The sequence below is a fragment of the Sceloporus occidentalis genome, unplaced genomic scaffold, assembly GCF_023333645.1.
Source record: "Sceloporus occidentalis isolate IW3139 unplaced genomic scaffold, rSceOcc1.0.p SCAF_3, whole genome shotgun sequence".
In the NCBI taxonomy this organism is placed as follows: Eukaryota; Metazoa; Chordata; class Lepidosauria; order Squamata; family Phrynosomatidae; genus Sceloporus; species Sceloporus occidentalis.
This window is the reverse complement of record NW_028316983.1, coordinates 183,839,659-183,856,145: the sequence shown is the minus strand read 5'-3', so window position 1 is coordinate 183,856,145 and position 16,487 is coordinate 183,839,659. Positions and strand designations below refer to the sequence as shown.

The window sequence follows — 16,487 nt, the reverse complement described above, 5'->3', positions numbered from 1 at the left end:
GTGCCCCATTAAAGCCTATGGGGGCGAGTCTCTGTTTTCGTGGGGGTGAACGGACCCCCCGCAAAAACGGAGGGCCAACTGTAAATCAAACCTACCCAGATTTAACCTAGACTATCATATGGTTGCCATACTTGCTAATTAAACTACAATGCAATATCTTCTAATGCAGTCGGTTTCAGTAGGTGTCATTAGATTTTCTCTCTCTCATTCTCTTCCTCCTCCCCATCAGTCTTACAAACACATTGCTGTGTTTCATTTTTATAGTAGTTCACGATGCTACATTGTCAAAAACATTTGTATATGCAAGACATTATCTTTAGGCTTCAATCTTGTTCTCAAAGAGGCTTTCTTATTAATAGTCTTTTATGTGATAGTTCTGTTAAAGTACAATCCTTGTTTGTAGAGGCTGTATCTGCACTGCAGAAATAAAGCAGCACGATACCACTTTAACTGCCATGGTTCAATGCTGTGGAAGTCTGGGATTTGTAGTTTATTGTGCCACCAGACCTCTCTGATAGAGAAGATTAAATATGTCAGAAAACTGTAAATTGCAGAATTCCATAGCATTCAGCCATGGCAGTGAAACTGCATTAGTTCTGCAGCGCAGAGGCAGCCAAAATGACTTTTATCAATAAGCCTTACTGCCTGCCTGTCCTCCGTTAGTCTATGCAAAGCGAAAAAAATTGAACTCAGCCTACCAATCTACAACATAGTAGTAGTACTGGAGTTGTTTATACTCCTGATTGACCTAAAATTGATTAAGGAATTCCAGAACAGTGAGAATATTTTATTTAATTGTCTTTTAAGTGTTAGACATGCAATATAGATCTTTGTACTGGAGTATTCTAGTTAGTATGCAAAAAATAATATTTCGTTTCTGATCTTTTACACTCTTGATGAAGAGACAATAAAATTACAGGGGGGGGGGGGGAAGCAAAGCAAAAGACAAATAAAAACATACCAGGTAAATATATTAAAATACAAAGTCAACAAAAACAAAGGAACAATTCACAGAGAAGTAATTTATACATACATTAAAAATAAAACACTGTGTAATAGTTTGTATACAATGGAAGAAAACAAAAGTTCTATAGTCAAGCAAGTAAAGGTGAATAGAAAAGATAATTCCAAAACAATAAATGATTCCAAAAAGGATTCTGCTACATTAACCCATACAGTTCTGTTATTCTAGTTATAGAAGGAGGAAATGTTTTATGGGTGACCAACCATAGGAGTAATCTCTGCTCCCCCATTCCAATTTGAACAGAGTTCAGAGCCCTTAATATATTAAACAGTAGAATTCTTGATGTCATTTGTCATCCTGGAATTGCCTTTTCTTATTTAATTAAACTTACATTATCGTGTTATCTGTATAGCCTATTTGAGCATAGCACTGTTTTTTACAATGTTATTGTGATTGCCTTGCAATTGTTTGGCATCATTCTGCTTTCTATGTAGCTTGTTTGTATAGCATTTTTAAAATGTTATTTATACATTATTTCTGTTTGCGGTACATATGGCTGTAAAATTTTGGTCTCATATATTAAAGATGTATTATTAGTATTATGTGCATTTATTTGTACCCATTCACACATTTTCCCCTTTGATTCTATGGGGATACATTTTCTCCCTTTTAAAACAATCTTTAATGCAACCAAATCTACTGTACATGAATTGAATAAAAACGAAATACAACTATTTATGTAAGTGTTAAAAACAAGATAGCGTTTTTAGCTGCTGTTAGCAATTTCTAATGAATCTGAACTATTTTAAAAGCTTGCTTTTTCATCTTTCCAAGACTATTATCTTGACAAATATGCCTTTCTGGGGTGTTATCTCAATAAATTCAGTGAAAGATAATAGAAATGAATGGCTTCTGAAAGTAAATATTCAGGAAAAGTTTAAAACCTAGCCTTGGTTTTTATTTTTGGTTAATCTCCAATAGAATTTTCATGCCAATGACATAAGTCTTTTGAATGAAAAACTTTATTTTTTTTCACCACAGCAGGGCTTACTATATGATACATGAAATTTGATTTTGTAGTAAATAGTTGTTCATATTAATATAAGGTCCCGGGATATAGACTTATGTCTTGAAGTAGAAGTGATAATATTATTTCATGCTGTCCCCTATGAAGCAAGCCTTGCATGTTAGTACTGCATTATAGTAATAAAATATCACACAATGTTATGCAGATTTGCTGTGCATTTTACTAGTTTGGAAATGGACATGTTTTTTAACCCATGTACAATAGTCTACAATCCTATGCACACTTACCTGGGAACAAATTTTATTGAATACACCGATGTATACTTTTGAGTAAATATGCATAGGGTTGCATTTTTAAGTGTGCATGATCAAAGATTGGGTGTCACATAGTGACTGCTTTACAATTTATGGGAACAATGTGCAGAATTACACTCTTGCTCACCAACAATGTCCCTTGTTTTAACTAGTCCTTTTGTGGAAAGGCTTATAAAATGATAAATTCTGAAATAGCTGGATGTTTAAAAGAGGGGATTTACTTTCTAAATTAACCATGTTTTTCCTGGCTACATATTTATATCATATCCCTGGACTACAGATGCAGACAGTGTATTTATTTTCTATGCAGTTTCCTCTTTTTAATTTAATTTTGGGCTGTTTTTATTGGCAGGAAGACAGTGCTGACTTAAAGTGCCAGCTTCAATTTGCCAAAGAAGAAGCAGCACTGATGCGTAAGAAGATGGCCAAGCTAGGCAAGGAAAAAGATGAACTGGAGCAAGAACTCCAAAAATACAAATCCATCTATGGAGATGTGGAAAGCCCTCTCCCTATTGGGGAGGCTGGAGGACCACCCAGCACAAGAGAAGCTGAACTGAAGCTTCGTTTGAAGCTGGTAGAAGAGGAAGCCAACATCCTGGGCAGAAAGTTAGTGGAGTTGGAGGTGGAAAATAGAGGTATTAAGGCTGAGATGGAGGATATGAAGTGTCAGTATGAGAGAGTATGTCTCAGCCAGGACCACGTTTCGAGTATTCCTACCTCACCTTATGGTGACTCTGTGGAGTCAGCTGCAGAGCTACGCCGCCATTTGCAATTTGTAGAAGAAGAAGCAGAACTGCTGAGGAGATCAATCGCTGAGATAGAAGATCATAACAAGCAGTTAACAAATGAATTAAACAAATTCAAGTTTGAGCCTGGGCAAGAGGCTGGCTGGCTTGATGAAAATGCATCCAAATCCAGTGGGTCTTTACAAGAAGAATTGAAATCTGCCCGCATGCAAATCAATGAACTTAGTGGGAAGGTGATGAAACTTCAGTATGAGAATCGAGTCTTGATGTCCAATGTGCAGCGTTATGATCTTGCTTCTCACCTAGGGTTGCGAACCTCAAGTCCCAGGGAGAGTGATGCTGAGAGTGACACAGGGAAGAAAGAATGTGACAATGAAGAAGGCCATCTACCTCAACCAAAGAGAGAAGGACCCATTGGGGGTGAGAGTGACTCTGAAGAAGTATATGAAAAGACATCAGGTTTTGGGAGTGGGAAGCCATCAGAAGTGAGTGATCTTTGTTCTGCTGAACTGACAAAGGCCAAAGAGCATGCAGACTCTCTGGTCAACATCAGACGTGAAGCTGAAAGGCTTGAAAGAGCTGTGGACCGTCTCATTGTTGATACAGACAGTTTAATATATGAAGCAAAAGTGCTCATAACCAGTAGTATTTCCTCTGAGCATGGTTTTGAAAAAGATGAGGAAAGAAAGGACCGTAAGAATGAGCCAGAATTTTTGGACACCATCAATTCAAGGATGAAACATTTCCAGAAAGAACTGCAAACATTTTTGGAGAAGGTTGACAGTGTTGGGAAAGACCAAATAGATGATCTTTCCCCACTCCCTCACCTTACAGAGTCTTCCAGTTTTCTGTCCACGATGACATCCATATCCCGAGACTCACCAATTGGTAATCAGGGAAGAGAGCTAATCACAGATTTCCAGGTAGGTGGTCTTTTTCTTTCTCTTCATGTTTTGCTTTCTTCTTCGTTGAAGAACTGATGTTAATTTTACTTATGGCTGTTTTGTTATTATTTCAAAGTATAAATTATAAAACATTTTGTAGGGTTTCTTTAAGCTCTCTTCTACTTTGGTATAGAGACTGTTCCTCGTGGCAAAAAGGCTAATAGAATCAAAATGTTTTTTTTCCTGGTCTGTTAGAGCAGATGCTATATTTTATGCATATCACTTTTGTTATTACTTCAGTTTAAATACAATGACTACCCATAGGTAATGTCAACAACATTTTTCTTTCCATAAACCATTAGCCATTCTGCTAATGGCTATATAAATATTCCTTTTTTCCCTTCTTACACTCCTTGCTATATGACATGTGTTCTCAAAAGGTCTTGCCAACAATTTAAAAAATCCAAAATGAAATAAGTTATAATCTTGAAAAGCCTGCTTACAGCTCTCTCACATAACGGAGGGGTGAGCAAAGAAGCTCTCTAGCCAGCGAGGACCGCCTTTCGTAATGCGTTTCCCCTGGGCTCATGTCTGTACTGCCACAGCTGCCACACTGGATATGGCTTTTCTGCACAGCACAAGTAAGGATGGAAGAGCCTTGTATCCCCATATCCTCCATAACTTGTATGCTTGCTGTTGGTTTGACTCATGCATCCTCATTGCATGCGCCTCATAACCAGTGTTTGCATTCTTTTCCCTCTCTTTCTCTTTTTTGCTTTTCAGATGTTTCAGCCCGTTATTTTGCTCATTTTCATTTTAGTTCTATTCTCTTCACTTTCTTATGCCACTGCATTTAAGTTGATTTTTTTGTTCACACTTTTCTTTGTCTGGTAGTTTTTTCTATCGTCTACCTTACCCATTTTTGTTCCTTTTCCCCCCTCCTGTCTTTTTTATGTTATAAACCCCACCCATGCACCTAACAGTCGAAACTGAGAGATCAGATGGAATGGCAGCGCATGCAGGACCTTGGAGAGGAGCAAGAGAGTCATCCCCATCGAAGCACTACTGAACCAAACGGCAGAGCTGATGGAGACTTTAAACTCTACAGGCCAGAAAACAAGGGTTGTTTCAGTCTAGAGGTTAGCGCAGCCTATAAAAAACATCCTACTGCCTTGGAAATTAATCCTAAGTCTTTATCAGAGAAGTTAAGACAAATTGGAACCACCACCATTTGCATTTGAACTGAACAAAAAACATACCCTGCACACACAATTGTTTGCTTAAAAATATGAGCATGCTTTACTTTGGCCTGTTACAGACTGCCAAAATAAAGCTGCTTCTGGTCTCTTTGGAGGCATGCTATTTAAATGATGCATGGGTCCTAAGAGTCCTGAGGTCGTGCCAAAGCCACACTCCATTCCTAAGCACTGGAGTACAGCTTTGGTGCAGTTTTTGGATTCTTTGGATGCATGCATCATTTAAATAGCATACCTCCAAAGAGACCCGAAGCAGCTTTATTTTGGCAGTCTGTAACAGGCCTTTATCACTGTGATCACAGCAGTCATCCCAGGTATAGCTAACTGATCAGGAAGTAGACATAGAAAATGTACAATGTTCTATTATTGCATTCTAGTATTCAAAAATGAAAAACATATTCAGGGATCAGGACACTCGAATGAAGAGAATCCTAGACTAATGAGAATCTTTCTCGTTTGGGACATATTCTATGCCAAATTTGCACATAGTTTTTTTGTGCAGAGAACAGAATTTCCTACACAGAAAATACTTCTGCACAAAAATATTATTTTCTACACAAAAAATGCCTTTTCTGCACAAAATGTGTGCATTTTGTCCAGAATAAGTCTTCAGGTGAAGTATTTTATGCAGAGAAAACAGCATTTCTGAACAGAAAATGTTTCTGCATACACAATGCTATTTTTATGGGGGGGAGGGAATGCTGTTTTCTGTGCAAAACAAACCTCACATACAAATTTTGCATGAAATAAGTACTTACCTCTGCAAATAGTTTTCTTAACTTCAGTTTTCTTAACTGGAAACATCACAGTTTTCACATACATTATTACAGAAGGAAGAATATTGCTAATATTACTCCTTGATTCCTTTGAGAACATAATTAGCTAAGAAATAATTAGGTATCAGAGAGTAAGCAGGTATCTGGTATACATGTGCTTATACCACCTTATGTATGACACTGGAAAGTCTTGAAATGTTATAGCTCTACCTTCTGCTAGACAATAGTCTACAAAGTTGTGGTGTGCTGTGGTCCTTGTAATTTCCAACAGTTTGAAAATAGCTTCCATAAACATATATAAACCTTTTTCAAGCTTGGTGCATCTAAATAATTTTCACCTTGTGGACATGATCCTAAGTCCTTTCTCTTCTGCGATCAGAATCTAAATACATGAAGGTTTTTCGTATTGTGTATGTCATTCCATTCTCCGATAACAAAACACCAACTAATTTGCATAAACAGAGCTCCATGTCCAGTAAAGGCACTAAGTTTTAGCTTTCTTCCATCAGTTTTATGTTGTGAACTGCCACAATTAATAGTTGGAAGAATCATCAGTTTTCACCCTTGAGTGTCTGATTGGAACTAGTCAGATCTAAATGCTTATCTGGTGGTTAGTGCCTAATTCAGCTGATGATCTCACTGTGGAATGGTGCTCCTTGCATTTGTTTTGGTGTGTATCTTTGTACTGAACTAGAAGAAAGTGTTGTTTATATCAGATGTTGATTTTGCTCAGTCTTGATGTCACAATTCTATGATGTCACTTCCCTCTCAAAGCAGTATTTAAGACAAGTCTTAAAGGCAATTTAAAGTAAAGTCTTAAAGACAATTTAAAGCAATATTTTTAAACATAAAAAGTTAGTAGGGCACTAAAGGATATTGAGCAAGACAGACTGTTGATTCACCATTTGTTTTGCTAGTTACTAAAATTGGCAAATGTATTGTAAAGATGGAGGCCAGAAGCCAGCTTGAGCTGCACAGGGAAAAAATGCAGTATCTTGATTTACATATATGCTTCTATACACAATAGATTAACCTTTGTTGTAGTTCAGTTGGGCAGAGAATCAGTGAGCAAGACTGAAAAGAGAAGAAAGAGAGCCTGATGCTAGCATAAACAAGAGTTCAGAGATACATGTATACTATGCTAAATAGGAACCCATTTTTCTAATAAACCTACTCCGCAAAAGACAGCTGCTCCTGTAATTTCTCTAGAACACAGGATGGCCAGCTGAGAGGTATATTTATTAGTCCTATAACCTTTATAAATCAGGGAAACATGCCTTATTTATATACCATATATCTTGAAATAATTTTTTGTTGAGTATTGATGTCAGACAGGATTTAAACACAGGTTGGTTTATATTACAGATAATGGGAACATAAACACTAAAATATGTATATGTTGATATAGTCAGGAAACATTATTTTTGTGTCCAGAATGGCAAAAGGCCTGGAATTTTATAACTCTTCTAAAGTGTGTTTGAAGCATGGAATGGTGATTCTTATCTCTGACTGTGAGAAAAAGTTCACATGCATTTGTCTGGTATAAAAGACATGGATTAACATAAAACTGTGAAAATGTTCCCATAAACCACCCTGATTATGTGAACAAAAGAGTGGCTACGAGATGTTAAAGTTTAACTAATCTGCATTAAGTGAGCCTTCAGACTGTTCCCTGAATGATGGATCTGTAATTTTAATCCACTTTTGTGATGGTGAGAAAAGATCTGTAGGCCTTATTTATTCTAGATTCATCAGTCCTATTTCATTGCTTTAGTTAAATTGGGGGTGTATTGAAGTTATCCTTGTTCACTGCAAGCTAAATTCAGCCACATTTTCTTAAATAAAAAATTCTCCTTACAGTTTGAAAAGTGAGTTTGATCCAGTAGAAGCTCCTGATCCATTAACATTTCTACAGATGATTCCCTTTCTCTCTCTAAAGCCCCTTACCATGTCTTCTGGTGGAAATGGAGATATCTGGAGTATTGGGGGCTGCTGAGGGAAGGGGAAATGGATGAAAAATGCCTCCACCTCTTCTGTGTAAAAGCACATCCATTTCAGGAATTCCATGCAACTTCATGTCAAACACTGGATAACTTCAATACATTTCCGGTGTGCCACTTAATTGGTACAAATAATATTTCATGTTAGCAAAATAATAAACATTAGAGGTTCAAAATTAGATGCTACTTTGGTAGGAGCCAATTATTAAAGCATGATGTTGAATATAACACAACGTTATAATCTTTCCAGGTAAGAATGTAATTAAAAAGGGAGCTAAAAAGAAGTCCTGTAATCCTAGGACCCCTTAAACTTTAGAACGTTGGGCTTTTCATTGGAAGAAATTAATGGAAAATGGGAAGAATATAAAAGAGGGAGACAGATGCAAGAAAATCTATTAAATCATCCCTCTCTACATGCAGTGGTCTCAGTTTGTGTCATGCTTACTATAGTGCAAAGAAAAATGAAAAGGGCAGCTGCATGCTATGTAATTAGTGTAGCATGTAGTTTGGCACACACTAAAGACTTTTTCGGATCATACTAGTTATGCATTTGTAGTGTATCAATGCCTGCAAAGATCTCAAAGGGCCATTAAAAAGTTTCCCAGATCAAAATGCCAAAAGTGTTTTTAAGTAAGAATAAACTTGGGGGGGGGGGGGGGAGCCAAAAGTGAAGTTTTAACTGTTTAACAGAGCACAATTTTTGCACTGCATTTTAAGATAAAACATCTACAGTGATTGTTAAATTACAGACAACAGAGGTTTACTGCCTTGCATTTGAAACCACCCAATAATCTTCAGTTCATTTAGATTGCTACCATTCTTGGAACTCCATGAGCAGTTAGTAATGTAAAGTATTAATAGGATATATTCCATAAACCTATTAAGTACACACTGTAAGAAAACTTGTTCTTTTTAAAAAAAAACACAACAACTTAGTTTTAGCATAATATAGGAATTAGATAGCCCCTGAGATGCATTTTCTCTCAGACTGAACAGAATTCTTCCATGGTGTATTAGAGAATTATTTTTCTATATCTGTGACAGAAAGAAAGTGCTGGATTTAACCATATGAAATGAAATGAAAATAGCCAGCAGTTCTACCAATTTTTGTACAATTGCTAGAATACATGTATTATACTGTATGAAGTGGATTCCTCATCATTCTCAGGCTTTGCCTTGCACAAGAACCACATAATATCATTCTATTTAGTTTGTTTTCACACAGTGCTATAATTTTGTGGGTAAATCACTCCTTTTGTGAGCAGAAGCTTTTCACCTGCTGAAGGTCACCTTCTGATCCAGGCCGTGGTACAAAAATTCAAATTGCTAGAAATTATGTTTAGATTTTCCATAAGGTTTATAAGTCAAGCTAAATAGAGCAGTACTGTTCATCTAGTCTAATACTAATTCTAAATAACATACAAGTAGACCTGTTCAAAATTTCCTCCACAAATGCTTCCCATCACCTAATTGACAATGCAACCACTAGAATCTTTTTTGATGCTATGGATTACATGTGTAGTAGCTCTCCTATTCTACTTGGTAACTTGAAGCCTATCCTTCAGCCTTGTAAGAGCATGTACTGTGTTGCTGACTCAGCCTGGGAAGTGTGTAATGAAATCAGAGGCACCATTCCCTTAACCAGTGACACCCACAGAACTGAACTGAATGGAATGTCGTTGCAGCTGCCTGATATTTAGGAAGGGTAATTTGGTATCTGTTGCAGAAAAGAGAAATTGAATAATTAGAAAGTTTAATAACCAATGAATGTTTTGTTATGACTTTATATTTTAATACACAAAATTAGTTTTGTCATTTTGGTAATTCTTACTTATTTACAGGGAGTCTTATGTGTCACTGAAATTACCTGAAATCTAAACTTTTGAATTTCCTTTCATTTTATTGTTTCACCTTTTATAGAACACATGATATGAATGTATTTTTATCCCCATTGATATATTTCATTAATTCATCCTCAACACTTTGGATGATTTACACATCCATCAGAAAATCTGTGCAAGGTTTTATGCACTGGGCAACTATGTCTTCCTATGTTAGAATGGTTGGGAATTCTTATACTGGTTGTATGCATCGCTATCCTTTAGATTACTGCTGTTATTTTTAAAATATTTCATGAATATGGTTTCAGGATGGTAAGATGATAGATTTATGCAGTTACATGTAATATCTGTAAGAGCAACGGTAAATAATCTTTCCTTTTTGTTTCTTATGTCCTATGTCCCAGCTTTTGCTTGAAGTTGAGAAATTAACAGTTCTGGAAGTTATTTTTGACACCCAAATGCTAAATGAATTCAAAAAATGGGGCAGAAAATTATATAATACTCCTGATTGTCAGTTGTTTAAGTATCAGATATAACCATGATTGACACAAAATTACACCTCTCCCTATAAAAGAATATGGAGTGTTAGAGCTTTTAGTTAGAAATTGGCAACAGCTTTGGAAGACTTTGTGACAAAATGAAATACAATTTGTTCAGAGTATTTGTGCAGATATAGAATAATACTGTAGTGAGTGGTAAAGATTAATACTAAATGAATAGATGCCAGAGACTATGTGATACATTTTACATTTTTACGATATCTGCGAAACACATTGGAATCCTTTTGCTTTTCCAATCATTGGCCTGTTACAGACAGCCAAAATAAAGCTGCTTCGAGTCACTTTGGAGGCATGGTATTTCAATGATACATGCGTCCTAAGAGTCCAAAGGCCGCACCAAAGCCACGCTCCAGTCCTAAGGACTGGAGTGCAGCTTTGGTGAAGCTTCCAGACTCTTAGGACTCATGCATCATTGAAATACCATACCTCCAAAGTGACTCGAAGCAGCTTTATTTTGGCTGTCTGTAACAGGCCATTATTTAGTTTTTTAAAATCAAATCAAATACAGAATCTATGAGTTGGTCTGCATGCCAAGTGCATTATGTGAATTGCTGCAGATTTTAACACATTCACATTGACACTTAATTGTCTTCACTTTCCTGTGCATATTTGCATTTATTTGCTCTCCCTCTCAGGGACATAGCTAGGATTTTAGGAAGGGGGGATCCAGACTAAATGCCACCATTATAATGGGGCTTGGGTGTGGCGGCGCAGCAGCACACACCATTCATTTTTCTAATGGAAGGGGGGTCCGGACCCCAAGAAGCCCCCCCTTGGCTACGTCCCTGTCCCTCTGTTGAAAATACGCAACCATGTGAAATGGATGGATAGCCACACATTTGATAATGTAGATACTCACAGATACTCTGGTAAAAAAAAAGTGAATCCTTTCTCAGTGGAGTGTACATTAGTTTGCAAGCCAAATGTGGGGTTTCTTTCCCTCTGATTTTTGTATGCCACTCTTATTCTATATCAGAGTTATAGAATTCTGAAACTCCTCAGAGTAAATGCAGATCAGAGGGTTTTTTGTAATTCTGTTAAAATTGCAGTCAGAAAAAAGTTTCGTCAATGAGAACTTGGCAAGTAAATCCTCTTTCATTTAACTATTCCTTTGATTTGAGGGCTGTCTTATGTTTGTCATGGCATTGGAAAAGAGAGGGGAAGGCTTTCTGGTGAAAAAAAATCCGTAAAGTAAATAAATGTAAAATTATCATCATTAATATTTGTCAGTTAATGGGTATGTTGAAACAGTTTTGTCAGTGTTAGTGTATAAGGACCCAATCCAGGACTTGTAAATATAGCAGAGATTTTCCCCTGGCTGTTTGAGGCTAGAAAACAGAAGCCCTTCAAAATGCTGAGTAGGGTGGGTACAGAGATTGAATGTAGCCTAACACATAGCTACCACTTCTTTCTCTTTACCTTGTTTCCCTAATAATGGATTTGTGGTATGAAAAGCACTCATTTGTTAAATGGGGTGGAAGATAGAAGGAGGCATCTATATTACTTCTAGGAAGACTGAGAGTAGTTTTCCTGGATTGGAATGTCTTTGTGGTGTGCTGTTCTATGTCTGTTTATATTTGATAGTGCTGTGGTTGTCTCCAGTAGTCTATTATTTATGTTGTTTGTGTTTATTGCTGTGGCTTAGGTTGACCCCCTGTCCCTTTTACCTAAGAATAGCCCCACTTAGTTCAGTAGATATTTACTGTAAATACGCAGAAATTGCACCATTGTTTTAAGTTATTTCTTTCGGGATGGGCAAAATGAAGCCCTGGGGCAACTTGTACCCTCATGGATGTTTTTGTGACCCTCAAAGTCTTCAGATTCCCAGACAACTCTTTTCCGATCAGAAAAGAAGGTGAATTGTTACTCCTCGAAGCCTCCAGATACAGAAATGTACCTTTTAAATAGGTTGCAAAGCTTTCTGTACTGTTTATCATCAAGAGATCTCTGCAGTGGCATCTCAGTTGTAGCATGCCCTCTCCTTGAAGGCCTGATCTGTGTCATCAGTGTCACTTCAGCACCAAGTCAATTAAATATTTTAATAAATATAATAAAAATGAAAAATAAAATACCAATTTTGAGAGCTAGAAGTGGATGCCTGGCTAGTGGGATTTTTTTTTTTTTTGGGGGGGGGGGTAACTTTTATTTTTCAATAGACTGTTTGCCCCCTTGTAGGGTATCAGGCCCCAGACCTGTCACAGTTGCCCACTCCACCCTATAATATAATTGGGGCACAGTCATAAACATAACTCACATAAAATATATAATTAGATAAAAGATAGGGGGGAGAGAAATAAAATTGTAACAAAGAATTATCAGAGTACTTTGAGGCTGAAATGACTTTATCTCCATACCATCTCAGGAAATATGTAGTATATTGGATTTGCTTATAAACAAAAAGAGTTATTCTGCAAATGGAAGCAGAGGTTTAAACTTTTCACTAATTTACCTTTCCCCCTGCTGCCCACCACATATACCACCTGTTATACAGATACAAGGGGTCCCCACAACAGATTTGCAAAGTATACAAGGTGAATAAAGAAGGTGACCAAAAGTATCCTTTTCCATGAATGAAAGTTTGGACTTCTGGACCAAGCCTGTTGATATATATATATATATATATATATATATCTCGCTGTAGATTTGTTAATGAGCTTACAATACATTGAGGACAACATAATACAGTATATTACAAACAATGCCTACCTGTGTTGTAGAAATTGTCTTACAGTTAACTATATGCTTTTTTATTTTTAATTTATATGGCAAATTAAAACAGAGAAACAGAATAGAGGCAGTGGCAGGAAACCAAAACAGAGAATAAATGAAACAGTTATAAAAATGCTGACATTTTATCCCTTTAAATAACTTTAACAGACACTATCCAGTTGTGTTCCTCTACTCACAGAAGTGGAGTCTTATGTGAATTGGAAAGGGAAAGGAGGCAAATCTTGCATATTTCTTCTTTTTCCTGCAGTCTCCAGCACTGCTTCCCATACTATTCTTAAGGGTATCCAAACTAGAACAGATGGATGGGCAGGAAGTCTGCAGAAGAAACAGAGAATAGCACCTTTCCCATACTTTCCATTTGCAGAAGTCTTTGCTAGATCAAACTGCCTTTCATGAGACAAGGGAAACAACTGGAGAAAACTGATCGTCATTATGTGCTTCATGTCATTTCTAAGTTATGCCAACCCTATCATGGGATTTTCTTAGCAGAATTTGTTCAGATGAGGGGTGCCCTTGCCTTCCTCTGAGGCTGAGAGAATATCACTTGGCCAAAGTTGCCCAGTAGGTTTCCATGGCCAAGCAGGGGTTCACACCCTGGCCTTGCAATGTCTTAGTCCAGCACGCAAACCACTGCAGCACATTGATAATACTTCCTTCATATTCCAGCCTCTCAAATTCTGCCAACATAGTCCTTTGTAGTAATTTAGAGCAATTATTTCATAATCTGCATTTGATCAACTGCACAAGTATATTACTATTATTTGATGTAGAGACTTGCCAATAGAAACCTTGTTTTCTGCAGGTATACTACCAATTATTTGGGTCGAACAGCTGGTGTTCATGTTTTGACCATGATCTGATCATTGCCCTAATGAAATTATCAGAGCTTGGAAAAATTTGGATTTCCAGCATCCTCTGGCCACTATAGCCACTCTGTAATCAAGAAGTGTAAAGGATACAAGAAAAACACCCACACTTTGTGTTTCACCCACATTGTCTGCTTAGCCGAAGTTGCTGATTATTGGCTTTGAGAACAGAACTGTCACAAAGCTGACAGCTTTTGATCCTTAATATATTCTCATAAATTTGAATATATCTGCAACTTGACACACATGGAGATTTAACTGTTGGAATGTATGTAAGCTAAATTCAGAAAACAGGAATGTTCTTGTTTTACCATCAATGCCATAGATCCCCTAAACTAGGGATAGTGGTTGATGCCTTCACTCTTCAGCATGGGTGGGCACAACATACTGATCAGGACTTGATAGCATTTGCCACCTGTGTCAGCTCTCCAGCAAAGTGCAGCCCTCTGGATGTTGCTGGACTACAACTCACACCAGTCCTAGCCAACATAAACAGAGGTGAGGACTTCCGGACATTGTGATCCAACAGTACAGTTGTAACTGCATCCCAAGGGGATATAGGCTGCAGTTTTGACCCAAGTCAAATTATCTCCAAATTAACAAACCACTTTGAATGTTTTGAGTATTTGTGTCCTGTTCTCTACATTTAGAATGAAGATGTATGCACACTCATACATTTTTAGTGCAAACAAGGAAAGCACAAATCACCAAGCATTCAGGCAGCCATAAATATGGACATACCTCCCTACATGTGCAATTCTGATCCATCAGTGGGTCCACAGATTTTCCATTCATTACAAAGTTCATTTCACTTGAAACAACACATATTGATCAGTGTATTTAGTTGTGTAGTTGTGAGTCTCAGTGATGTCTGTACTGTAGTTCTGTCACCTGTAAGAATCCTTGGCCTGCTGATCAGCTCAGGGACTGCCCTGTTTTACCTGTACAGAATATATCGATACAGGAGCTTCAGGCTAAACTTGAGCAGGAGGTGAAACTTCGACAAGAGGAGCAAGAAACATTTACAGAAAGGATCATGCAGGTAAATACATAACTGTGAGAGAAGTTTGTCTATTTTTCTGACTACCCAAGGTGCCTTAAATATTTGTACTAAGAATTTGGAACTTTCATGATGGTTTTGATGGAGAATAGCAAGCTACATTAAGATTTATTGAATTAGAAGAAAATGGAAGGCATTTTCTTAGTGTTAACAGGAACCATGATTCTATATATGGATTCTCTGAAGTAAAGCTTAGTGATTCTTACTCTTGGTTTTCTATATACTTCATTTTTACCTGACAGTTGGCATTGTAAAACCCATGAAACAAGAAGCTATTGGGGAAAAATGGCCTCCAGGGGCCACTATTTATTTATTTATTTTGCTATTACCTTGTATTAAGGCTCTATTTACAGAGCATCAAAAAGTATTCCATATCCTTAGATATTGTTGCTGGACACAAACTAGTTGCTATATTTCTGCTCATTTGCTTATATATATTTTAATATATATGACTATAGATAGAAATAAACTTTACTTATTAGCAAATCCTATTTGACCAAATATGTAAAATAAAATGTTCTGAATGGAAGCTTACCATAAATTGAAGCTTGCTTGCTTGTTAACCGTTTATAGGTTAGTTATGTTATAGATAAAGCAGATGAGAAATGGTAGTATTGGTTTTCAGGTGTGCTTTTTTACTGAGGCATAGATCGTCTACATTATTGTGAAACTAAGGAAAAGAGTGGAAGAAGGAGTCTTCCAAACTTGGAAGCTTTGATATGTCCAAAACCATGTCTAAAGCTCTTGTAGCAGGACCAAAGTGCGGGAAGAGCTAGGTACCATTTCCCTTGTGTAAGGTTTCTCCTGTGTTTATCAGATGTTGGTGACAAGTAATGGTAGGGCTTAGATTAGATTAGATTAGATGTGCTCAGTGGCACACCTAATGGAGGCTGAGATCCAGCAGATCCAAGTTCTTCCCCATCAACTATTATGCCCCTTTATATTTTTGTTGCCACCCTCCAGTGTCAAGAGTTCTGACTTAAGTATGAAGGGCTAGGTCAGAAACCTTTGTGGTAGCTGGAAGACACCAAAGGGGACATTGAATGTTGTCTTCTCTTCTGAAGTTGGAGCAGCATTGTGCGGTATCAGTCGAGATCCACTCTTTTATTTGGCCCCCATGACAGGTTTCTGAAACCAAAAGACTGCAGTTTAGACTATGCACTTAAAGTTAGTTTCATTCTTTAACTGATTTATGATCTGTCTCATCTTAACATTTTTGAGCAGGTAACTTGGCTCTAGAAACTGAGTGCATATATACTGGCGAAATATATATGCATAATCCACATGATGCCTTCTTTTGAGATTTCCAAGGGTGGTTCTTTAGTAAGATTCGTTGTTTTAGCAATACTAAACTTGGAATGCAAGTAGCTTTCTTTCCATAAGGCTGAGAAAGCAATATTATTTAAATGAAGGAAAACAGACCCATGTCCAAAGGGAGAGAAGTAAAGTAGAATTACTGTACC

At 37.1% G+C, this 16,487-nt stretch overlaps 1 protein-coding gene across 6 annotated transcripts in view; it reads left to right on the top strand.

Annotated features, from left to right (window-relative positions):
• MTCL1 (microtubule crosslinking factor 1) overlaps positions 1 to 16,487 on the top strand; it is a 121,832-nt gene that overhangs the window by 73,421 nt on the left and 31,924 nt on the right. For 5 of the 6 annotated variants that reach the window (XM_089517054.1, XM_089517053.1, XM_089517050.1 and 2 more), the window contains 3 exons: positions 2,658 to 3,974; positions 4,919 to 5,074; positions 14,914 to 15,006. In XM_089517054.1, the coding sequence (XP_089373180.1) occupies positions 2,658 to 3,974; positions 4,919 to 5,074; positions 14,914 to 15,006 (1,566 nt within the window). The remainder of the gene's footprint in view (positions 1 to 2,657; positions 3,975 to 4,918; positions 5,075 to 14,913; positions 15,007 to 16,487) is intronic. The other variant, XM_089517056.1, reaches the window with a different exon arrangement.